Raw genomic sequence first — 26,042 nt, 5'->3', positions numbered from 1 at the left:
CTTCATTAATCGCTTAACGAAAGTTTCGCTTCACCTATGCAGATGTTTCGTTCCTATGCAGATGGATACGTTGAATCCGAGGAATTTTTCTTTTCGTTTTGTCTGCTTGTCGTACGAATGAAGATTAACACCAAAACAATTTTTATTATCCACCGCGACGTCCGCATTCAGCAAAATTGCGTTTTAGCCTCCGACAACGCGTTTTTATTCCTTAGTCGAACATGTTTTGGAAGCTTATAGAACGTAGAAGTTGGCTATAGTTGGTTTATGCTGCATGATGGAAGCAGGTTGACGAAACTGCACACAAGTATGAAGGAGGAACACAGAGATCGCTGCACTTTCAACTAAGGTTTATTGCAGAAACATAAAGCTTAAAGGGGCCCTGCAACACTCTTCAAGCCTGGAAAATTAACCATACATACTCATATCATCGCCTCCTTTATTCAGCGATGCTGATATGAACACAAGTACACGCGCAGCGCGATCGTGGCGTTTGTCGTTTTCGCATTCGTGGAATTGGATGAGAAGGACTTTAGGAGACGTTCGCCGAAAACGATCGCGAAACTGCAACATTGTTGTCTACAATTGCTGACTGCAAAGGCGGCGATATAGTGGTAAAAAAAAAATTGCGGATCCCACGCCCTGTGGGAGTCGATGTGAGCGAAGCTTTGTACGCTGATTGCTTTGAGTGGCGATAACTAACGCTGCTGTAGACGGCGAATGCGTAATTTCTTCAGCGTTTAGTCCAACACGAGAGTGGTGAGTTGTTAAACGTTACCTTGCGTGCACCATTGCTTTTCCTCGGCGTAGTACACAGAACACACAGGCTTGAGGCGTTGTTGTGCGTCACTGTTCACAATCTCCGAGAGTTCAGCATTATCAGAGCGGGAACACTAAAAACAACCGCGCATTTTGACGTGCGATCGCGTGTCCGGTCACCAGGTTTGACTTCAATCGCAATGCGGTGTGCTCCGTCCTATCTTTTTCCTTCCTCTTGCGGGCTGCAATGGGAGCGAACGTGACAGCCGTAGTTGCACTCTCGGCCGCTTGGCTGGGCCGAACGGCGCTAGCTGCCGGGGATGGGACGCGTCGGCGACAGCGTTCCAGGCGCGTGCCTGACGCATTTTCTATGCCGATCCCAGACAACCATAGAGTTTCAATTGTGCAGCATGCCTGCGAGGCAGCAAGACTCAGCGGTGCCCTGGAATAGGGACGCCGACCTTGTGGAGCGGCCACGACTCAAGACATGAAGACACCGGCCCACCGCCAATCTCTCCGAGATATAGAGCAATAAAGTTTTTCCATTCATCGTCATCATCATCATAATGGTTAATCCCACTGCAGGGCAAAGGCCTCTCCCATACTTCTCCAACTACCCCGGTCATGTACTAATTGTGGCCATGTCGTCCCTGCAAACTTCTTAATCTCATCCGCCCACCTAACTTTCTGCCGCCCCCTGCTACGCTTCCTTTCCCTTGGAATCCACTCCGTAACCCTTAATGACCATCGGTTATCTTCCCTCCTCATTACATGTCCTGCCCATGCCCATTTATTTTTCTTGATTTCAACTAAGATGTCATTAACTCGCGTTTGTTCTCTCACTCAATCTGCTCTTTTCTTATCCCTTAACGTTACGCCCATCATTCTTCTTTCCATAGCTCGTTGCGTCGTCCTCAAATTAAGCAGAGTCCTTTTTGTAAGCCTCCAGATTTCTGCCCCGTACGTGAGTACTGGTAAGACATATCATATACCTACAGGGAAATCTGGCCCTGCGATCGTTCAACCATCATGGGAATAATGGGAAGTACAGGCTTCGGATTGGCATTCTGTTGACTGGCGAACTAGTCTACAAGTATTTTTTTGGCAGTTTTGGTTTTGCTCCAAGCGCAATTGCTATAACCTGCAGTGGGATAGTGCTAGGCAAAGCTCTCTGCCTTTGTTATGTTGCTCGAAGTGGCGACAGCGCGCTGGGCCAGCGGCTGGGACGATGTTTGTGTTGCGGTGTGGTGTCGAAGCCCTGACGAGAAAGCGACGACATCGTAAACGTTGAAAGAGCATGTTTTGACCGTTTGGACCTTGGTTTGTTATGTGTGTCAGGTTGGCGCGCTGTAGCGTTACGTGCTTTATGAAACTTCAGAATAGGAAAAAGAAGGCACTACTTATGCAAGACATAAATAGTTGTACTTATAGTGGCTTGACAATCAAATTTTATTGAAGGCTTCATTATGCATCGCTCGTTTACGTGCTCATTGAAATGAGTGTTTTAGGACTTTGAGAACACAAACTTACTTGTGGTAGGAAAGGTTGCTGCTTCCTGGCTGTAGCCTGGTGTCGCAAAATGGGTAAGTGCAAAGCCACGCCGTAACGCTTCGGAAGCGGTACGTCAACATAAAATAAAATGAAGCATACTCGTAGGAGGCTTCAATCGTCCCTGATAGCAGTGCAGCAGATGTACTTAAAAGTATTTGAAGACGTTCATCCATCGTGACAGCCGACGCAGCCTTTCGAAAGAGCGAGGCAGTTAACAAATAGGTGCCTGTCGCTTGCGAAAAAAGCCTCGCGTTAGCAGCGAGCAGGCGTCATAGCAGACGACACTTGCAGCATGCCGCTCAAGGGCGCAACACTTTCTCATAATACATTTTTATTTCCATAAATACTTGATGAGTATTTTTATATAAGTACATGCACGGTTGTTATTGCTGTTGCAAAAATAAATAAATAATTATTTTCTGGCTTAGTATATACTGTGCATTGAGCACATACTGCTGTGAGGACTCAATGTCCTCACAGCAGCAGACATCACATGCAGGACTGTGAGCCATTCCAATTAGTGCTGAATAAGCTTTCGTAAAATCAAATGCCAACCACAACCGGCACAGAAGAGACGCTTCGCGTCGGTGCAATCTGGTTGAAAGTCCCACTTGCTGCGAAGGGCTTACTCTGTGCAGTCTGGTGAGCCTTGTATGTGCGGCATTCCACTCGGCTCACCAGACTGCGCGTGCCAGAAGGCCAAGCTGACTCGCAGCGTCTTTGAGACAGGAGTGGAGACACCGCGGTATTCTTCGTCTTACGTCCGAGCTGCCTTATCTGTATCACCACTTCCAATGACACAGCAATGACCTGGGGGCTGTTCTGTAAGTGTCCACCTAGCGGACAAATCTATTTCGTCTGCTGCTGAAGTGCTGATTGGCTGGGGGCGCCTGCCTCCTTATGACGCGTAACCCAGCCCAGCTAATCAGAACACTAGGAGCAGACGAGAGAGAGAGAGAAAATAATGCAGAGAAAGGCAGGGAGGTTAACCAGAGGTAGTTCCGGTTGGCTACCCTGCGCAGGGGGAAGGGTTAAGAGGGATAAAAAGAGAAACAGAGTAGAAGGGGGAGATAGAAAGAAAGGGAGACAAGCACAAACAAAGCGCGTACTCTACAGAGCGGTAGGGGGCGGCATTCTTAGAGTCTGTCGTGAAGCCCCGTAGACCGCAAGAACCTCAATAGCGCGAGTAAGGCCTTCAACGAGGAGCAAACGAAATGGACATGTCCACTAGGCGGACACTTGCAAATACGCCCCCCCTCCCCCCCCCCCCCCCTCCGCCGGTATCGACTGAAAAGAAATATGGCCTTTTTATCTCAAGTGACGGATACGTTCCACGATTTTTCACGTCAATTGATCATGAGTTCCATATCAGAGGAACGACTGCGTACATTGTAATGCCGGCTTTGAATCGAAATGACTGTCCATTTTCCAGCACTATCTGTATGAATCGCATAAAATGCACCGCGGAAAGCCGCGAGCTCTGCATGCAGCTGTAGACTTAGCGATAGTATTGAACCGTTGGATTATTCCCCTTGTTAGCATAATTACAGCGCCACCGAAACTGCTTGAAGTAGTTGAGCAATCAGTATAGACTATTGTGTATAGTTGCTGTATTTCTCACAGAAAAGGACTAAATGGAGTTGCTTGGGTGCGGATGACGGTAAGTCCGATTTTTTACGAAAAGTAAAGTTGCATGAAAACATGGTCAGACAGCATCGAAACTTCAGCAGACACCGGTTCGCGCATGTAAATGTTCTTTTTCTGGTATCAACTAACATGAAGCGCTTTACTACGAGACTCACATTTACGCATTAGGAATTAGTGAAATAATTAGCTAGTATGCAGACTAATGATTGGTTTTCATGTTGCGTAAGAATGTTCGAACCTGAACATTTCGTCCCTAGCTACAACGTAAAGGAGCAAAGAACTCTGTTACATCCCTTTTGTATCCTGCTACGAAACTTTAAAAGATGAACCTGCGAACCTCGGCGTGCGATATAAACAAATCAACGGCAACTGGCGCATTCACAAGCGATTAGGTAAAAAATAAGTAGTAATGCGTTCGCACAAAAAAAGAAAGATGAAAAAAGAAGAAAATTAACAAGCCAAATTTTGGCTTGGAAGTCATTGGCAATAAAGAAAATAAACGATGAGCAAATGACAGTAACTACATTTCATTAAAGCGGCTGAATGTGTGTACTACTGTCATGGAAAACATTTCCTAGCCCTGCTTTTTTGTACACGCATCACTGGGACAAGATATAAGGAGCTCGGAAGGATATATATGCGAGATCTACATGTCCTCTAAAGCATTAGCCAAAGGTTCGTGTCGTTCACCCACTCACTGTTGACGACAGCCTCTGAAACAACGGCTTTCTGCGCCGAGGCAATGGAAGCTGGCTGAGGCAAGCAGTGAACGCCTCACCACGTGATCAAAATGGCGGCGCCCACGGGAGCGCGGTGAAAAGAGTCTGTATAACAATGATTTCCACAGTGCATGGGAAATGCCTCTTTTGCATTTGCAGGAACTAAGTAAATACAAACAGTTTCTGAGTATGTAAACATTTTTATTCTTTTACGAGTATAGATTAAGTACAAATCTCAATAATCTCATCGCGACTCTTTTTCACAGTCATGCCATCTCCCACAGCGTGTTATCACACGGAATATAGATGCCACACACGGTCTCATATGTCAGTTTTATGTACACGTTCGGGCGCCCGCCGCACCGCCGCGCATGCGCGATATGTCGGCGTGGGGTCCCTTGTTTTCAGGACGTCGAAATACGAGACAGCGCGCAGCAACAGCAGCAGCACACATCGAGGAGACATCGACCGACAAGCGTGGTGGCATGGTACGTATTCTCTGTTCTTTCTTTCTTTTGTGGCTCTGTTTCCCGCTTTCCAGGGGCACAGTAGTTTGCGCCAGAAGTAGAGACGCCTCGTGAACACACACACACACAAACAAGCAACCGCGCACGCACCCACTGTCACGCGCACACACACACGCACGCACACGTCAACAAGAACTGGATCCAATGGCGCGCCCTTCTCGTCGATCGAGAGACCGCGGCTTTTGGCACCTCTAAGCGACAACATGTTCCACAACCGGGATGCTGATTTCTGCCGCAGCTATGTGCCTTCTCCCCAAGGAGCGTTTGTCTTCCCCTATACGAATAATCACGCTCGAGCTTCCGGAGTAAAGGCGCTCAGAGATTGTTCTCACGACTGTCAGCCGCACTGCAGTGCCGATACGTACACACACACATATATATATATGGTCTGTCAAACGGTGATCACTTTGCTCTCTTAAGACAGTGACCTGGGCCGAGGAGGCTACGCCGCTGAATGCTCCTGCACCGAAAGTCATTTCTCCTTCTCAGCAGTGATGAACTGTCCTCAGTGATTTGCATGTTCCAACAGCCTCGCGAAAATTTATTTTCTTTTCTCGATCGAGAGGAGAGTACTTCTGTTGATTGCTTTTTTTTGTGTCAGACTGGCACCAATCGTTGGACATTTAGAGCCTGCAGTGAGCTACAGAGAGAAAACTAGGGGAGTAAAGCGCTTTCCATCGCTTGTGGCGACACTGACTGACTGGAAAGAGTGGATCACCGTGTGGACCGTTCATACAAGGCTTGGAGCTCGAACCACGTCGACGTACATAAAGCTCTGTCAACACTTAGAGGCGGATGCGGAGCGATACTACATCGAGACGGTAACAGAGGGCACGCATATGTCGGTAAACACGAACCAGAACTAGGAGCCGAAAAGACAGCTTAGGATACGGAGACCTCCAGGTAAGGGGTGGTGGGGCACAAATTTGGGGAGAATAGGTACAGTGTACAGAGGACAAATCAAGGGACGCTCTCATATAAGGCACTTCATGTCACAAACCAACAAAAAAGCAGCACATTTAGGTACGCACATCGCTCACTGCACGGTCACACCGCCGCTTGCCGGCTTTGCGGGGCCAGCAGAGGAGCCGCCGGAAGGAAACCCAACCAACACATGCACACAGAAAACGAGTGAACCCACCGAGATCCCGAAAAGCACCGTCAGAAGTGTCATTCACGCCCGTCCGAAACACTTAACCACTCGAGAAAGGTGGAGAGCTCACGTAGTTTGACATCGACAAAACCACGTAGGAAGGAAATGTACAGCGTGTCCTTGTCTCGTGTTGTCCAGCGGACACACCAGGTCTAGGGCACGGAATACCCTGAAAATGGACCGAGAGTTTGTTTTGCGATTCGCAACAGCGAATCGCAGCGTTCTGACACAGAAAACGAAACGACACCTTGTTCTTTTATGGACTGGGTCGAGGACATATGGCCTTTTTTTTTTTCTCTCGTATGTACAAAAAGTCTGATGTGGCTCATTTTTACAAAAAAATGCCCATCGCGTTAAGACGTCGCCACCTTTTTGTTTCTTTGTGAAGCTCGGCAAAATAAAACTGCAATTGAGCATGGAAACAGGTCGAAGAAGGATGGCAGTTGAATGCTATGAGCCTGCTGTGGGATGAAAGTAATAACGTATGTATACATACATGTATAATATATTACAAAGAAAAATTGCACGTCATTGGAAACAAGTGAGAGCTTGTCATGTGGGATCACATGCAGGCTCTTTACATTAGTTATAATAAGAATGCATCATGACAGCTGAGTACGAACATTTCATGAGCGCTTCGGCCAAAGTGAATGCACAAAAGCCAACAAAGGGTTAAAAAAAAAAAAAAAGAATACACGCCGAGAAAAATCGGTGGACTAGTAGTGACAACGCCAGATGCTGCCTGCGCACCTGTTTTTTTTTTTTTTTTCAGAACACAAGAAACAATAACAAAAGAGTATTTCCTTCAGTCACACTCTCGCGAGTGGTTCACGCAGAAGAGCGGCAAAGCTCTTGAACAACGTTTCCTTTTCCCATCTTCCGTGTCTCTCTCGTGGCGTGCACAAGCTGGCGCTGATTTCGACGGCTTCGCTCGCTGCGCACCGGCCGAGAAGAGAATTGAAAATAGAGACCTATGCCTTCGCTAAAGAATAGGAATACGGTTGGCGGCGACCCTAGGCGTCCGCCTTAAGCCGGGCTCGGCGCGTCTTGCCCCTGCGTTTCCTCGAGTTCTCCTTGCGGAAGGCCACGTTGCTCGGGTCGTCGGCCAGCTCCGGGTACTTCTCGATGTCGTGCACGTCCGTGCCGAAGTACCGCGCCACCATTCCCGTGGCCATGAGCTCTTCGCGCTCGCCTTTGGTCCAGTCGTTGGAGCCCTTGTGGCCGTTCCTGACGAGCTCCAACTCCTGGGTCCAGGCGTCGTCCACGGCGCGTCGGCGGGCGTGCCGCATCAGCCGGTGGCGCTCCTCCTGCAGGGACGTGCCGTAGCGGATGTTGAGCACGACGCTGGTGCTGTGCATGCGGATGTCGACTTGGCCTCGGGGGCCTCCGACGCCCTCGCTCTCGACGACGTGCTTCGTGATGTTGAACATGGTTCCCAGGCGGCCCAGCTGGACCCAGTCCTCATCGGCCTTGGACAACTGAGGCTGGACGAAGAAGAATGAGTCTTGGCCGTGCAGCGAGAAGTGGATGTCCACCACCAGGGTGTCGTTGAAGATGGCGACCATGACGTCGCGTAGGATGGGGCTCGATTCGCTCACGACGTGCACGGCGGCGCGGTGCGCGTCGCCTCGCGAAAGCAGGATGCCGTCGCCCAGCACGGACGGCAGGTTGGAGACGCGCGAGTTGATGTGCCGCTGGAAGCTGCTGCTGTCCAGCTTCACTGCCGTCTTGGGAACGGTAGAGAAGCGGTAGAACTCGGCCTGCACGATGTCGGCCATGCAGCTGAGGCCGGAGATGACCGGCACGGCCTCGGGAACGGGCGCTCCGACACGCGTGTCTGGCGGGCACCGGGTCTGCGGCGCTACCAGCACTCGTCGCATGTCGTAGCCCAGGGCCGCCATCCAGGCTGGCAAGTCTGGCAAGGTAATGAAAACGAGGTTATTCACCAGGCACAACGGATGAGCCAAATTAGTTTCGATAAAAGCGCAGTGCTACAAGGGAAACAAAAAGTAAAGAAACGATGCAATGCCTCGCAAACAAAACTTTGCAGCTCAGGAGGGATTCATCTTTGTCCTGCGGATCAAGCGGGGGTCGCCATCAGACAGCGGTGATGTTCTACCAACTGTGCTAACTGCGAACCACACCTGGCAGTGCTAAGCAGAATTAATGCAAACACGTGAAACGCTACAAGTGTGAATTAGCGTTCTGACCCATGTGCTTCCTGCATGAAGCTCCCTTTACGATGCGCGTTTGCACACAGTGCAATTCTAGTGACTTTAGTAGCCCGTTAATTCAACCTCACGCAACAGTTTGTTAGGCTTCAGATGAGATGAGTATGTATGTAGTGTAACTGTATTCCGGCATGGTAATTTTCCCAGAGTATCTTGCCCAACTAGAAACAGCGTTCCTCAATCGTCTTTGCTTCAAGAGTAACCGTTTCAGTTTATTATATACCACTGTGCAACGAACAGACACAAGAAAAGCTTTTTGGTTTCATGGAAAGAAATAACTGCAGGTACCGAAACGACGGTAGAATGACAATAACGTTTTTTAGACTAGCTCGTGGATCACTGCATGCTGACATTGTATGTATCGTTGAAGGTAAGAATAACGTTGGGTAATTGATGGAATAGAATATTTAGTCATGTAAGGCCTGTAATTTTTCTTTATAATTTTTACCACGTGCGGTCTTTACGCAAAATAGACTTATGGCTACTCACTGAAACATCGAACTGCGCTCAGACTGCTATGCAAATAAATGCAACCACTGGTGGTCGACTGTGAACACATTTACAGTGACTTCGCGGAGACGCACTATGGTGCCATTTTGTAGCGGCTTGCGGGAATTAGTTCGTACGCGAGTATGCGCGTGACGCTTAGCGAAGCCTTTCTTCTCAAATTTTTGCGCTACAATAAGGGGGTGCGGGCGTTACACGAGGGCCTGCCTTACACGAGTAAATGCGGTATGTATATGGCCATGTTTGGAACTTGCTACCGCATTTCTAAAGCTATTTCCTTTAAGTGCGACCTAATTTCTTTCAATTTATGTGATAGATTATTTTCACCGCACTTCAAGGAAGTTACAAGCCATGAAAACCAACACTTGAGCACAATGTACAAAGCCGACGTCACGCTACGCGACAAACAAGTTCATGACGACACTGTACAGGCATGGCTCAAAAACTTACCATTCAGATGTCCACCGTCAGCCTGCGCAGTATTGATGGGATCGTTGCCGTGGAATCTGTACAGGTGGATGTCATATGGCTTTTGAAGAAGGGTCGGCATGCTTTCCCAGTTTGGTGTCAACCACTGCACACCAAGGGCGTCGTAAACCCTTCCGCCGAAGTGAATGAGCTGAGTCACAGGGTCTCGCAAACCACCCTGGAAATCGACGGGCAGGAAGAACTCCGGATTGGAGTCGTATGTCACTTTGCCAAACGGATTTCGCTGGATCTCCTTGATGATGGTTCCTTCAGAACTGAAGACGGCGACGGGAGACCCGAGGTGGTCGCAGGCTACGTAGAATTTGTTGTTGCCTTGCTGCATGTAAATGAGGTGACCCAGTGTGTCGTAAATGAGCACAAACGTGAGCGAGTCTTTCGGGTAATGCATGTGCGTGATTGCGTTCGGACGCTGAAGGTCGGCGTAGATGAACTGGGTGATGTTTCCCCTGTGGTCCTTTCGCGCTGTGAGTCTGTTCTGCGCGTCGTACACGTACTGAACCTCGTACTGGTGCAACTCAAAAGCGTGTATGAGTTGACCCATCGCGTTGAACTTGAATTTCTCCTCTCCTCGCTGAACGATGAACCCGCGAACGTCCACAAGGTAGAGCTCGACGTCTCCGTATCCGATGAGTCTGTCCCCGTCATCGTGTCGCAGAGAAATCTGTCGCGGTCCTTCCCAGAGGCTTTTCATGTTCCCATTGATGTCGTAGATAAATCTCCAAGACTGCGCCCCGGACACTTCCTCTAAGAAGCCATCGACAGTGTAGGTGTAATTGGTGGTGTGGCTGGCATGGTCTTTACCTATTTTGGTGTGGGCGTGTTTGATCCTACTCCTGTTGTCATATTGCAGGCTGAGTGAAAAGATCTCCTTGTTCCAGAGCGTTATGGCGAGCACCACCAACCGTCCGTACGTGTCCGTGCCGATAGTCTTCGAATACTGCCTTGCCTCGTCTTGAATGAATATGCTGTTCAGTTTGGGCCTGTGCACGAGAAACTGCTGAACTTGTTCGAGGGTTCCGGACTCGCTGTTGTACCGGTACTTTGTCGTGATGGTGCTCTTTCCATTGATCTCTACCTCGACTGATGAGAGGCGAGGGTCGTACTGGTACCGGAACTTGGCTCCGTCCAATCCGCTACGGCTGTTGTAGCGGTGGCGTTCCTCCTTGAGAAGTGACCCGTGGTGGCGGTAGTCAACCCTGAAGTCCAGCCCTGGGACGTTCTTCGTGATGCTCTTGATGAGAGCCGTGCTGTTGTGGTAGTAGAAGTCCGTTCTCTCAGGGCCGCACAGGATGCTTTCCAGCCTTCCCTCCTCTGTGTAAGTGTAGACGACGCGGCCTTTGTTCTTTGGAAAGAACTTGGCCATCACCTGCCCGCGGTCATTGTAGTGAAGAACGTACGGATGCCCCACGCCCGGCGCCAGGTACAAGAGCTTGTAAAATCCTATCGATGTCTGCGTGGCTATCTCGTGTTTGTGTCCGTTTGGAGTAATCACAGCTTGGAGACTTCCAGATACATCGTACTGGAGTATGTACCGACTGCCACTGGGAAGGATGATTTCCGTCGGCTGAAAGCAAATATGGAAAGAAACAGAAGCGGTGTAAGCATTGCATTATAGTATAGTAGCAAGTATAGTATATATATACTGTTTTGAACAGTACAGTGGTCACAGTAGCTGTGGTATTATTGATTTTCACATTCGAGCAGTATTTCCTAGCCTAAGTTACATTTATTAAACACGTTTTCGTTTCAGCACAGCAGATGGTTTCGAATGCTATCAGCTTAAACAGTTTTTATTTTACGTGGGGCTTCGTGCACAGTGATTTTCTCAGTGAATTCGGCTGCTATTCTAAACAAGCTGAACAAGTACTCCTCGCTCTGATACCGAAAATAACTGTTGCTCTGAGCAGCATTTTAATAGCTACTTCCGCCGGCATATATAACAAATGAGCGTGCTGCCACTTGTCTTTACTCAAGCTCAGTCACCCCCAACGTTAGCGAAGTCATCTGGCTGTTCCAAAGAGCGAACTTTCGCTCTTGAATGATGCTATACATGCGGTGGTATTATCTTGCCATATGGACAGTAACACCCACGGTCGCCGACCCTTTATTCAATAGGGTGGTTAGCCTGGCTTGTTGCTATGAAGACATACTACTACTGCAAACCGCGCGAGAACAGGACTAAGATTGAAGAAATACACGAAACAGCGCCCGTGTTGTGTGTGTTACTTAAAGGGACCCTGAAACGCTTTTGACGATTTTCTACAAACGTATTGAGTCGTTAGAGTAGGTCCTTCTGATCATTAATTGACACATCTAAGTGCTCCGCGTAAAGCGTGTAATTTATTATAAGGTTTTAAATATGCACATCGCTGCCGATCGCAGCGCACTGCTCGGCGGAATTTTAAGCCGCCCCTACCCATATGACCGAAATCGCCCATACGACGTCAGTGGGGCGAGCTATCCGATTGGCTGCCAAGGGCGCGTGATCGATATTTTTTCCAACTTTATGCTAAACAAATAATCTTCGTAATAGTTGGAATGTTAGTTAATTTGTTTTTATGAAAAAGTAACATAAAGAGAATACACAAGAATACTTTTTCAGTACACTTAAGCACTTCCGGCACACAGCATGTGTCGTCTGCTTGTGTTGCAATGTACTCCATTTTGAAGAGAGCTCCGCGGTCAGAGTCGGTCTCAGTCTTTTCGCGAGCACTATGATTCGATTTTGTTGCCTTGTGGACTGCAAACGTAGCGACTGGCAATATGTCAAGCTGCGACATCGTGTCCCTCTGCAAGGCAGCGTACGAGCGAACTGGCTGCTGCGCATCGGACTGCCGCTATCCGATCGGCGCCAGGATTTGCGCGTTTGTGGCCGTCACTTTACACCGGAAGATTACTAACGCAATAGCGTTTTCCGAGTCCGGTATTAGGGAAAACGCAAGCGCAAGGGGACAGAGTCTGGCCGCTTGACTTTGCCGTAACGGTATGAGCCATGAGATGAGCAGAAGGGCAAATGCGAATGGTCTGCACGGTGCAGCCACCTGGTGGTACAGAGCTCAACCATACACAGTAGCAGCAACGAAGTGTATTCTTCTTTGCTGCTGGTGTGTATTTTTCGCAGGAGTGTAATCATGAACACGTTGTTTTTATAAATGTTTAAAATGTTTTACACTTGGTTAGAGCAATATTAGCGCTTTGTTTGGCTGGTTAAGCGCTGCACCAACAAGTGTATGGACCGTGCAGACCGATCAGGCCGCTCACGTACGTCTACGCTAAAGTTCCTTCATCAGCTTGAGTTTATGCCTACAGTCATTTGCCGAAATGACCAGCTTTCCTGTGGTTACCGGAATACAAGACACGTTCGGCGCTACGACAGAATGCTCCCAACGCACGCTGCTTCGATAGCTCTCGCTTGGGGTCGACGGCCAAGCGGCTAGCGGAGCGGTCTCGCGCGGGCGGGGGCGGGCTCCAAAACAACCGGAAGTGGACAATGTGACGTCGCATCGTTACGCTGAACCAGTGAAGGCGGAGCTTAGCCCCACTCGCTCGGCGAACGAGTTGAGGAGGAAAAGCATGGCTAGGGAGGAGGGCAGCTTCTAATCGCTTGTAGCTCCATTAATACGTAACGCTTCACTTAAATTGTGGTGCGAATGTTCTACTTAAGCTGTACCCTACGCGTCTACAAAATTTGTCCGAACCGTTTCAGGGGCCCTTTAATATTGGTCCCGTTCTCGCGCTGTTTGCAATAGTGCGCTCTTTCTGTTTCTGACTGTGCGATTCTTGGTAGCTAGCCAACACTGCGACAGCGGCTTCGGTGTTTAGGCGATTGCGTCAACGCTTTGAAGACGCTTGCTGCTGGTGTATACTGATATGTCTGTGCAAAGCGTTTCGGCTGGCAATCAGGCGGCGCCACTCACCACGCTGATGGGTCCATCGTCGTACTTGTACATGATGCCGCTTCCGTCCGCGTATCGGACGTCGGCCAGGCGACCGCGAATGTCGAACGAGTACTTCTCGCTGAGCTGCCCGCGCTCCCAGCGGATCAAGCGGCCGAATCGGTCGTACTCCAGGGTCACCGAGGTCACGTTCTGCGTCGGCTGCCAGCTCAGCGGGTGTCCCAGGGAGTCGTAGCGAACCGTGAGCAGAGCCAGCTGATTGCGGTCGTACAGCGTCTCGCTGTACTGGTGCCTGTCGAACTCGATCGCCAACAAGTTGTCGCCGTTCACCTGCGCAGGAAAAGAAGCCACCGGGCTCTGAGTCACAAACTCGGACCTCTCGCGCGTGCCGTGAGAAAATTTCGACAGCCGGGTGTGGAAATTGTCGCTACTCGCAGAGCGCACGGTATTAACGAGGATTTAGGTATTCCTCATCTTTCTACAATACCACCCACCCTCCTGCTTAACACTTTAAGGAAAGAAAGTCTTGAATTTAGCGCGTGACGCCGTGACAAAAAGACAAATTTATTGATTTTAAATAGCTCTGAGAAGCCCTCAGTTAAGAAGAGTGAAAAGAGAACAATACTAGATATTCTTAGCAGTTACTGCGAAAATAGGCTGCACTTTCACGGAAATGGCGCTGGTGTGGTGAAAGTCGAGCCTCGCTCATAGTCATAGCCTAAAGTCAGGAAGTGTAGTCGCGTTTGGTTAGTAAGCAAGCTTTCTTAATTGCGGAGTCCGTGGCAGTAAAGACGACCAGTTTAGTAGCAAAACTAATGAGTTTTTATCATTCGTAGCATGAATTTTGGTGCCTTCCAAAAGCATCGGCATAGCGGGTGAACGACGCGAATGGAGAGCCGGCCCAGAAGCAACTGAGCGAACACGAACCTTCAACTTGCGGCCGACTTGCATGATCTGCTTCTGACGCGCCTTGCCCTCGCGGCGCAGGTAGTAGCGCCACTCGAAGCGTTGGATCACATCGTCGCTCAGACTGATGCGCAGCTTGGCTGGAACCGGGAACGTCTCTCCCAACACAGGGCTCAGGTCGGTGATGACGGGGTTGGCAACAGTTTCGATGTCCCGTGAGCTGGCGTCCTCGGATAACAGCAGGAGGCTGCCATCCGAGGTCTGAGTTATCCGTTCTTCTGACAGGCCTGGAAAGATTAGATCAGCATTAAAAAAAAAAGTTAATTATGGGGTTTTACGTGTCAGCACCACTTTCTTAATATGAGGTGCGCGGTAGTGGGGGGGGTGGTGGGGGGGGGGCTCCGGAAATTTGGACCACCTGGGGTTCTTTAACGTGCACCTAAATCTAAGTACACAGGTGTTTTCGCATTTCGCCCCCATCGAAATGCAGCCGCCCGCCGTGGCCGGGATGATCAGCATTTTAAGAAAGGGCCGACAAGATAGATATAATGCAGGGGCTTTTCCTATCTCTTCCACTCTACGATCCCAGTTTTCTTCGTATTGTGCTTTGCGCTGAACACCGCTAACGAATTTATCTTGTGTCAATTTGTACGCGTCTTTCTATATGTATACGTGTACACTGTAAATGTTTTATTTAATCTCGTCGGCCAGGTTAGATACTTGGTCAAAGAACATGACAGAAAGAATGGCATGAATAAGAAATACTCTGGTGTGATTGAGCACGTTTATGTGCGGTAACTTAACTCCTTTCACCATTCGATGAACATTTAGGAACGTAAGTAACGTTACGGCAACAAAAACGCGCGTTTTCTCCTGTAAATATATATTTATCGCAAATAAACACCTCACGTGGTGAAGCAACATAGAAAAATAAAGGAGTGTTGTTATTACTCATTTAGTAACAATTATCAGATTAGAATAACTTTTTGTTTAGAAATATTTATGATTGCGGTAGCAATCATATACGTACTCCAGGCGAAAAGCGCCTTCAGCACTTGTCGTCACCGTCACTGCGATGTTTCATACAAAAACCAAGTGCGATAACATCTTATCGCACCCTGCGTGCCATATGTTTTGGGCGCGAGGGAAAGCGTCCGAGGGTGAGCCGAGAAGGATGGTGGCTTGACGCGCCTTATCTTCCCGCGCGGCTAATGTTTGAGGCCACGTGACCAAGCGTGCGCGCTAAAGGTGTGGGGGAGGTCAACGCGCGGTAACGTGATCAAGTGCGCGTTAGTGTGGGCAGGTGAGCGCACGCCGCCTCATCCAGCCCAGCCGTGGCTGCGCATCGCGGCTCAGCGCATACGCGATCCACCCGCACATCTCGAAGGCAATCTGTTGCGGGTTCAAAAGTTCAGGCCGAGGCGATACGGTTGGCGACATTGTACGCGTGCACCTAGTGTTGGACGTCCAGTAATCGCAAGTTTCTGAGACGAGGTGAAGCGAGAGTCAGCACGAAGCGTTCGCACCTCGAGACCGGAGCTCTTGTTTGCCTGTCTCACGTGACGCCGTACTTGTTAATTAGGGAGCAAATGTTTTCTGTAATTTACACCGGGGATAACGGTACGAACCTTACTTCACGTAGTCTCCTGATACATTTACATCGCTATCAATGCTTCGCGTTTCGGGCGAAGCTGCGACCTGTTGTAGAAATTTGCAAAGGCACACACCGTGAAATACATTTTGACTTCGCATAACAGTGATGAGCGTTCACATGAATATCCTCTACCGTTCAACGCGTTCAGAAGCTCCTGGCTTGACAGCGCGAATTCCCGTTACTTGCAAGGGGTAAACTAATGCTAATCAAACAAATAATCGACAAAATCCTACTTTAACTCATGAAATACCACAGTAAGAAATTAGACAAGTTAACAATATGTAATATTAAGGTGGTAGATTAGCCTATTTGAAATACCTGAGTGTTTCTATATCAAAAAGGTGACTTACTGACGAGATCACAACTCAAAACTGAACTAGGCCAAATTGCAGCTGCGAATTTGCCTGCCGTCTGAGATTTTGGGTTATTTACTTGGATCAAGGTATTGTATCAGAAAGAAGAGCCTAGAAAGGTTGCTAAAATGAATTGTTCTATGGAAGAGACCGTATACACCTGCCGAACCTGAAACCATCATCATGTTTTTTGTATGAATGTGGACGGTGTCAACCTTGCCTTTCATTGTGCGATTGTCGTGTACTCTTAAGCATAATTGTCTTTTTCCATGAACAACTGATTCCGATTGGCAACTTGTTGCTACAGACGGACATTACAGAGAAGTGCTTCCGAATTTTGCGCGTTTGCAGAGAAGTGCGCGTCACCAATAGGTCTTTCTCCTTTACGCACTTTTATGGCACACGGAGCTCCGATCTCGGTAAATGTTACCTTTCTCCTAATTCTATAACTATACGAATCATCTGGCTTCAATCCACATGTTTATTCAGTGTCACTTTAAGTCACCCGGCGATGAATAGATTTGCGGCCTTACCAATGCGAGTGGTGACGTCAGAGCCCTTGATAAGCAGCGACACCGGGTCCTTGCTGTCGCGTGTGACGGTGACCGAGGCGCCCTTGGTGCTAAGGTTGTACGACAGCCGGATGGTCTGGCCGCTGGGTGTGATGGCCTCCGTGAGACGGCCGTACTCGTCGTAGGCGTACACCACGGAGCGTCCCGAGCTGTCGATTTTGCTGCGAACCAGGCCCGTGCTTCCGTGGTAGTCGAACACGGTCTTGAAGTTGTCCGGCGTCACGAAGCTCTGGAGCAACTTCATGCGCGACATCTCCACCTGGCATTTGGCCCCCTGCGTGTTCTCGATGGTCTTCACGTGGTTGCTGTAGTCGCGAAGGATGTAGATCTTGTTCCCTTCGGCGTCCGTCACGGTGTTCAGCTTTCCGAAGGAGGTGTTCACGTTGTACGTGAACGTGTAGATGACCTTGCCCGTGAGGATGTTGCGCGTCGAGGTGTGCTGGCCGTGCCGGTTGAACGTGTACACCTGCTGGGTCTCCGGTGAGTAGATTTCGTAGAGGTGCTGGTCGTTCGGCTTGGGCAGCGACGCGGTGACCGACCGCACGCGGAGGTTGCCCTGGTCGCATATGTGAAGGATTCCGTCCGGGGTCACGGTTATCGACGAAATAGTGCTCAGCTTGGACGTGGATGCAAGGAAGTGGTCTTCGTCGAAGCACTTGCAGTTGAGCTCGAGGCACGAGCACTTGAGTTCGGCGCCAGCGAAGCGGCTGATGCGGCCATCGCTTCCGAGCACGCGCACACGATTGACGAGCTGCGAGTCGGACTCGGCGATGTAGAGGTCCCCGTTGGGTCCAAAGGCGAGGCTTTGAGGGGCCTCGAGGAACACGTCCGTCGCGAAGTCGCTCCTTTCTCGCCCTGCTGTCGATGGACAGTGCAGTGGCCGACCGGCGACGATTTTGATCCGCTTGTCCGGCGTAACTCTCAAGACCATGTGGTCGTCAAGAATGTGAAGGGAGTTGTCAAGTGGGTTGATGCTGAGCTCAGTCGGCCAGCGAAGGTTGACCTGCGAAGAGTAGGAAAAGGACTAAGTCCTACCCAAGAGCAGGTGGATGAAAATAAAAAAAAAGGAGCTTAGAAGACTACGGCAATGAAAAGATAAAAGAGTCGGAAGTTACACATAGTATATGCAAACCTATCAGACGAAAAAGTTCTTCGTACAGAAAATACTTATAGCCTTTGGAACGTAACGGCGATGCTATTTAAAAAATTTTTATGCCACATGGATAAGGCAGAACACTTATTAGACACAGATAAACTTTCCCTTTCCAACAATATGCAGAGATGAAATAAAAACACAATGGTTGGCTCTATGTAAGTGGAGCCCATCGGGCAATGCATAAAGATGACTCTCGGCAATAAGCGCCTTCTTTAGACCATGTGATCAATTAGGATATCCCTTGCCCGGCACGTCCAAAACTTACTTGTGTGAGGGAGAATGTTCCTGTGCATGGGATTGGTTTCCAATGGTTCTTGTGATAGTGGTCTCCGATGAGGGTATGAATAATTCCATTCTTATCCACCATGCGAATGTTCGTGCCATCGGCGATGAAAATTTCATTGTGCATTGAGATGGCAATGCCTGTAAGATAAGCAATAATCGTGAGAAAATAATGTTGGCTATCATCAAAACAGCGTGAGAAGTAAGCACTTCAATAAAAAAAGAGGACAGCGATGGATTTTAACCTTTTGGATAAGCGAGCTTTGCATCCCTCGCTGGTCTACCATCGCCGCACAGCATCTTGTCCCCGGGCAAGCACTTTGCACCGTTTCCAACAACAACCATCACGTTGTTTTTGACATCCGGAATGTCCTTGTAGCTGACAATTTGGAGAATCTGGTACCGCTCGGGGTCCGAGAGGTACAACCTGCCATCAGCCGGGCCGACAGCCAGGTGATATCTGTAGGCTACTTGCGCGGCACTAAAAAGACAACAGAATAGGGGTAGACTCAAAATTAACATAAGATTTCCTTGAACGCGTGACCTCAATGAAACACCCGCGAGTATTCATCTTTTGTCAAGTAGCAAGCACTTTAGCAGCTATTTCAATATGAACCACTTCTCACCTGAGCTCTACAATGGTGCGAATTTTGCCATCAGTGGTAATTTGTCGAATGAGGTTGAAGTCCCCAACGTAAATGGAGCCGTCTGGCGAAGAAGCCAACGCAACAGGTGCTAGCAATCTTTGTTCTTTGGCAATCCCGCTGCACTGCTGGCAGTGAAGCGGCCTTTGCTGGCCATCGCCCACTGCAGTAAGCATCACTTTGGGTTTGTTCTTTAAGTAAATGTTTGTTCCATCTCCTTTCTGAAGAATGCCTAATAAGAACGAACAAGAATAGCGCCAAAGTGTTACGGGAAAGCGAAAACATCAAAGTATACTTAGTGCCGTTCCTCTCTGCAACTGACTCACCTTCGTGAAAATTGTATCTATGATGTATGTCCAGATTCCACCCTCCTATCTCCGATATGCTCATGTCATGTCCACTCACTTGTGTGGCTTGCACTTCCCATATTACCGAGGGACAGTTGCTGTATTCATAACCGACGTATACTGAAATATACAGGGAACAGACAATGAATTAATCATTAATTTAAAAAATCGCATAGGGTATGAACTAAGGAAGTGGTTAGCCCCATTCTAACTTTCTACTTTCTACGCAAATGCTAAAATCGAAATAGTGTTGACAGCACGCTGAGATTGAGATCTTAAGACAGGAAATAACTTCAAGTTATTTCTTTCCTTTTTTTTTGCTTGCGCTCGAAACATTTACAAGAGAGGACATGGGAACAGGGATATAGAACCCCTGAAAACAAAAAAGTCAGGAATTTTGACTTGGTGCAGAAGCAAGTGCTCATGTAGGTGCAGCACTGCATGTCTTAGCTCAGCAAAAATGATATTGACCTACTGTCTGGTAACGCTCACATGAGTTAAGATACCTTGTCGAAGAAAAAAAGCCTCACAAACGCGACGTGAATGCAGTACTTAGTTATCTACAGTATTTGCACTGTACATGAGAGCAAACACGTGCATGCTTACCTGTTGCGACAGCAACTCCGTAAACTTTCTGCCTATAGACGTTCCTGCGGTTCCAGGCGTAAGTAAATTTGATTCCTGGGTCAGCTTCAAACTTCTTCTCAAAAAGGATGCCCTCTATCGATATCTTGAGGTGGATCAGCCTCAGAGTCAGCGGAATGGTTTCGGGAGTCAGCTGGAGTTGTATGGTGGACAGATAGCCTCCAGCCCTGCTGCTGTGGTAGACGAGGTGCAGGGCAGTCCCAGGTATGGCAATGCTTTCTTGCACAACCTGGGAGAAGCAGAGTGGGAAAAAACGCGCAACGACATATTGTCACAGGGCGATCAACCACTTTGAGAAAGATGCTACAGAAAAATGGTGAATCAAATTATATCGGCAATTCGTACATACTTCCCATCCTCACAAAAAAAAAAAAAGAAATGCGAATGGCTTTTTTTTTTCTACGAAGAGCTGAGGTCTAACTGGTACGTTACGAAATGACATAATAGGGAATGTGCCCTGCTGCCCCTCCAGTATTCGTGCCTGTGTACCTCAACGATCTCATTGTCTATGCTCCGCTCCATACATAGCAGTCAACGCCGTGGAGGCTAGAAAGCCTTTTTGCAGTGGCTTCGTTCGCACTTGGATTTAGTTCGATGTTTTTCGACCACAATTGTGCGCGCAACTGTTTTTTATATAGGATCAGCATATTGAATGGAACAAGTTTTAACCTTTAGAAACAGACACGCTATAGTATACGGCTGCTATATAATGCGTTGTTTTAGATCATTTTTATTGTTCTTTTGAGTTTTTTTTTTATTTGCAACCCGTCATGAGGAGGCTCACGTGCGTGCTCGCGCGAGCGAACGCTGTTGGCGTGCAACGAAGCATGAACGGAACGTCCAGAAAGCACAGACGGAACGCGCGGAGTGATAACTTTTCCTGCCCGAACTTCTTGCGTAGCTTCCACAGCGTTGACTACTATGTATGGAACGGAGCATACATTACGTCACAGCAACAACCCACCAGTTTCGTTAGGCGGCTGCCCAATGAACGGGTACGAATTCTTGCGCCAAGGGAGAATTTAGAGCGTACCTGCGATTCGGCTAGGACGGCGCTTCTCTCCGGACATCCACCCTGGAAACCATGCTTCCAGGTGGCAAGTACGACGGGCCTCATGGTGTCGTAGTCATGGTCGGTACAGGCGAGGCCTCTGTTCTCCAGCGCCTTGTTCTGGCTGAGGCTCATGATCACCTTGTTCATGACAACGATTTCATTCCAAGGCACCATTACAGTCCGCTCGTGAAGATCGAACGGGTCCCGTCGAAACTGCAACGTCACTGCTCCACCACCATTGACCATCAAATCAAACCTGAAATGAGGAAAGAAGCAATACCATTAAGCACGAGCAGTCGGCAGAGGCCTTATTCTGGAAGGAATGAAATCTCGTGGTTGCGTCACTGGTAAAGAGCGCAGGTAGACTGATCATAACTTAAAGGTCTGTACCACGTCACGTCTAGAGTTATTCAAGTTATTATAGACATCAGTGTGCAGGAGTACGCAATAAATACCGCTATTTACGAGGAATTCAAATAAAACAGGCAGATGATTAGTCTAAGGCACTGTACTGCCCTGCAGACAAAAATGCCACGCGTTCTTGATAACACCGGCGAATGCCAAATTGCAGCAAAGAAACACATACCACCCGGAGTCTCTTGTAACAGTGAAGCCAATTAAGCCGTCTCCAGCAGTCCCAACTCTGATTCCTTTTAGTGGACTTCCTGAGGAACTCACAACTTGACCTCTGACAACTGAGGCCCGGCTGAAATTAAAAATGCAACCAATATAATGACAAACACTAACAACTCAAAGCACTATAATAAATTATTGCGAGTATTACAGTGTCCCCGAATGCAATACGACACAAAATGTATACTGGCATGAAGCAACAAGCACACAAATTCAGAAATTAATATTTACAGAACAGACTTGCAAGGTAGGTTTACGACAGAACGATAACAGCACGTGCATGCAAGAAATTGGACACATAAGCACTCATGCATATTTATAAATGATGTACTATCGGCCGTGAAAGCTCAGACACCAGAGGTGCCTTCAAAAAGTTTAATCTTCTCTGGAGGCTTTTTGGTTCAGTTGAAAATTAACTTGTACATCGGAACAGCTGTAATACTATCTAAACTGCACTTCAATTTGAGTGCATTACTCGAGAATAGGAGCGCATTTCCCCCCGCAGTACTCGTGTAAATACTTTTCTGGCTGGTAGTACACGTGCAACAAAAGCAATTTGAAGACGTGACTTTGCAAATAGATAAACAGGCAAACATGTTGCGTTCATAAATAGCACACAAAAATTATCTATTAAAGTTTGTGTTAAAGTGGACACGACTGACAACGATTAGTCACAAAGGCACATCTAGCATGCATAGAGCGAAAGAGTGAGAACACGAACCTACCTTGCATTGAAATGATTCCGTATCAGACTGAAGCAGCAGGTAAAGAAAGGAAGTCTTTGGTTAATTGATGCAGAGGAAAAAGGCAAACATGCACGCTGGCGCACGAATTAGCGAGAGCAAGCTTGCGAATGTTTGCATGCACTGCGCCTGAAATGAAACCAACGGCACATAGGCATTGCATTTGCACAGCACTGAAGCGTGGCAACATCGCGCAGGTTATAGATAGCATTTCCTCACAGTTCTTACAAAAAGCTGGCAGCGAGCTGTTAGCTGGGTAAGGCTGTTACAGCTAAACGAAAGCATGCGAGCTGGAGACGCACACGCACAAATCTTGCTTACAAAAGACTATCATTGTGAAAACATGGAACACGAGGCCGGCGCGTTGAGGCGAACGTGGTTAGTATACCTGTCATTGAAAGCGTCCTTCTTGGCGTAACTCTGCACCGAGTCTTCTTCAATGAGGAACTGCATCCTTTGAAAGAAAGAAGCCGTCACTGCCGGCGGCTGTTTCCGCAGTAATATATCCAGCGGGTCGGACGACGCAAAGCAAAGGGGGTTCTTCGTGCACGCCTTGTGGGAGCAGCACTCGCTGTCGGCGCAGTCGGTGAGCCCGTCTGTGGACAAAGCAGAATCGGAACAGCTTGCAGGCGGTTTGTTCGGCAGCTTGACACGAAATAAGGAAAGAAAAAGAAAGTTACTCCTTGAAACTAATCGTGAACTTTACACTGGCACCTTAATCACGGTCGTAAGAACGTGTCAATAACTCAATTAGTTTCTACTTGCAAAATATCAGAAACATGAAAGGAAACACGCGAGGGCGTGTCACCCCACACAGGTAGCGTGCCAGATTTGTCCGTCCGTCTGATTGGAATGATCAGATCTCCAGATCATATCCCTCAAGTCCTGGCTGTCCGGTACGCCCGTGATAGGGCTAGGAGGCTTGACCTTTCGGTCCCAACATGGGACTAGCCAGGCAGGTGGCAACACCTTGTACAGGACAAGAATAAAATTTTTTCCTCCTCCTCCTCCTCCTCCTCCTACTACTACTACTATCCATCACTCATTCTGGTTTTCTGTGAGGACGGCACCTTGACGAACATAATTGCCGAGGAAATAAACGCAGAAAATTAATAACAACATAAATAAATAAAGATAAATAAGTTAAACAAGCCGCGTCTACGATGTTCCGCTATAGGTAAGGCAAATAGGACAGAACTACTGACCATTGTCATTGTCAATGCGGTCGTCACATGTTTTCTCCATGGGAACATTGCAGTCGGGACCATCCCAACCACTGTGGCACTTGCATCGCCAGTCTCCGTCAGACATGATGCAGTCTCCATGACTGTTGCAGCTATGAGGACAGCCCTCTGTAAGCAGCAGAATAATAATAAATTAAAGAAAAAACGAGCAATAGGCGAGCGTCACTGAATTGAGCGTAAAATATCGTCAGAACAAATATTAACCGAAACAGTCTGTAGTGACAGACACGTTCACAACAAATGCCATTACATTTTACATTTCCGTATATTTACATTTTTACACGTAAAAAATACAAACAGAACATGAACCACAGGCATGAAGGCTAGGGAACAGACGCATCGATAAAGAACATTGTAGCATTTCAGATTGCAAGAATAAAAAGAGTGCAGCAGATCCAACGAGTTGGAATCTACAGCGAAGCTTTGTGTGAGTGCATAAAGAGTCGAAACACGGATACACACACGCACGCACTAACATACACATACACACGCACACATATATACACACACACGCACAAATTATACCGAGCCTTCTGTTAATTAAACGGAGTTACTGACTACAAGCGAGTACGACGAACGCCTTGAACGTATCATGGTTTTAGAGGCCGCATGCACATAAGTACATAGCGCAATTCGAATTCGTTCTATCTACAAGAGAGAGTTTACTTCTTAATTACCGTCGAACCACGGATACGCGAAAGCTAGCGTTCTGGTTCTTTTTTGCATTCCCCAGCACGGCCGGCGCCACCGCTGACGCGGATGCCCGGAGGCAAGCGCCATCTGGTGGTGGTGCAAGCAACCCAGCGGCGCGCAGCGCGCATGCTCCACTGTAATTGGTTGGCCTATTCGGCAAATGAACAGCCAGTCCGCAGCTCCCACGGTCACGAAACCCGGCGAGGCTCGCATTCACTTTTAAAACGGAGCTTCAAAAGAAGTGACATCTGGGTTATGAGGGACGTCATAATGAGGTACCCAGACTGAATTCGAATATCTGGAGTTTTTTGTACCGTGCGCTTAAAATTGTCCACATGAACGTTCTTGTGTTTGACCCACATCGGAACGTGGTAGCCGTGGCCGGAAGTTGAACTCGGCGTTTAGAGATTAGCTTTATACAGCCCTTGCGTTGCCACTATGGACACGTATACACGCTGGGATATAAACGAAAGAGCGAAGCCTGTGTTAAAGCACTTAGTCGTTTGCTACGGTTTGATACTAGATAAGCCGAGCTTATAGTGTCTAAAGGATGGCCGAGAAGGCAGTTTCAGCTGAGCCAAAAATGCAGCGCCTAATGTCCGATGTTCAGAGAGAGAGAGAGCAACTGATGAAACAGAACAGAGTAGGGCGTTTATGCAATACCGTGATGCGTTATACCGAACTACCCGAATGGCAACAAGAACTGCCAGTTAATTTCACCTGATATTATCAAAACAGATTATGCAGTTTCAAGCAAATCTATACACTCTTTCTTACTTTTTTTTCAGAGCTATAAGTCGTTTTCAGAAGCTTATGAACTTTTGGACTTGCACTTTTTATCTACTAACACGTACAGATGTTTTGTAGAAGCCCTACTGGACGACGATGAAGCACCTATGAACCAAAAGAATCAGGCCTGCTAACAATTTTTGTTTCTGGACAGTCTACCAAACTCATTGTGTCAAAAGGACACGCCTCTAACGAGGTGAAAAAGTTTAGATGTCTATAGCCGGTCTATTGGCTGTTCAAATAACTTGTATGAAGGCATTAATTGCCCACAGATTCTCACGTTCCAGCCTTGTGGTAGTTATACTTCTGGAGCTGTTCGCGGTTCGCACGTCGTCGGCTCCCTCAGGTAACTGAATAACGAAGAATTCAATAACGAAGAAAATAGTGCGCTCACCGAGCGTGCAGTGCCGACCGTTCCAGCCTTGTATGCAGAGGCAGGTGCCGTTCTTGCACTGGCCGTGCTCCACGCAGCGGATGTCGCAGAGCTTCTCGTTGCACTTCAGTCCGGTCCAGCCGTCGATGCAGATGCACTCGCCCCCCTGGCATCTCCCATGGGGGCCGCAGTCGAGGTCACATTTCTCTGAAAGATGGCGCATAGCCAGCTCCCATTAGAGGTCTTTAGCTGGCGCACCCGGTGTCACGAGGTGACGCCCCACGCCACGCACACACTTTCCCGGCACATTCCTTTAAACCAACTCTGAATACATGCCGTGTCACATTGCCGCCCCTTGTCTACGATGACTGAGCGACTTAGAGGTACGGTCCACACTGTAATACAAGCCGCCTCTCGCGATTCGATTCCCCGGAAGCTAGTTTTGAATCCTGTGCATACGTTAGACCACACACGT

General features: G+C 48.2%; 1 protein-coding gene across 5 annotated transcripts in view; it reads right to left on the bottom strand.

Moving 5' to 3' along the window:
• Positions 1–4,862: 4,862 nt before the first annotated feature.
• The window catches only part of Ten-m (teneurin transmembrane protein Ten-m), a 45,831-nt gene continuing 24,651 nt past the window's right edge, over positions 4,863–26,042 (bottom strand). For 4 of the 5 annotated variants that reach the window (XM_075688729.1, XM_075688730.1, XM_075688733.1 and 1 more), the window contains exons 11-26: positions 25,589–25,774; positions 23,674–23,820; positions 22,857–23,064; positions 22,451–22,477; positions 21,679–21,798; positions 21,072–21,348; positions 20,000–20,267; positions 19,373–19,513; positions 19,029–19,278; positions 18,648–18,883; positions 18,386–18,543; positions 16,926–17,967; positions 14,407–14,672; positions 13,501–13,809; positions 9,545–11,147; positions 4,863–8,271 (exon numbers count right to left, since the gene is read on the bottom strand). In XM_075688729.1, the coding sequence (XP_075544844.1) occupies positions 7,370–8,271; positions 9,545–11,147; positions 13,501–13,809; positions 14,407–14,672; positions 16,926–17,967; positions 18,386–18,543; positions 18,648–18,883; positions 19,029–19,278; positions 19,373–19,513; positions 20,000–20,267; positions 21,072–21,348; positions 21,679–21,798; positions 22,451–22,477; positions 22,857–23,064; positions 23,674–23,820; positions 25,589–25,774 (6,140 nt within the window). In that variant the 3' untranslated portion in view covers positions 4,863–7,369. The remainder of the gene's footprint in view (positions 8,272–9,544; positions 11,148–13,500; positions 13,810–14,406; positions 14,673–16,925; positions 17,968–18,385; positions 18,544–18,647; positions 18,884–19,028; positions 19,279–19,372; positions 19,514–19,999; positions 20,268–21,071; positions 21,349–21,678; positions 21,799–22,450; positions 22,478–22,856; positions 23,065–23,673; positions 23,821–25,588; positions 25,775–26,042) is intronic. The other variant, XM_075688732.1, reaches the window with a different exon arrangement.

This window comes from Dermacentor variabilis, chromosome 4 (assembly GCF_050947875.1).
Source record: "Dermacentor variabilis isolate Ectoservices chromosome 4, ASM5094787v1, whole genome shotgun sequence".
NCBI lineage: Eukaryota > Metazoa > Arthropoda > Arachnida > Ixodida > Ixodidae > Dermacentor > Dermacentor variabilis.
Note: the sequence above shows the minus strand (reverse complement) of the source record. Positions and strands in the feature narration are given on the sequence as shown.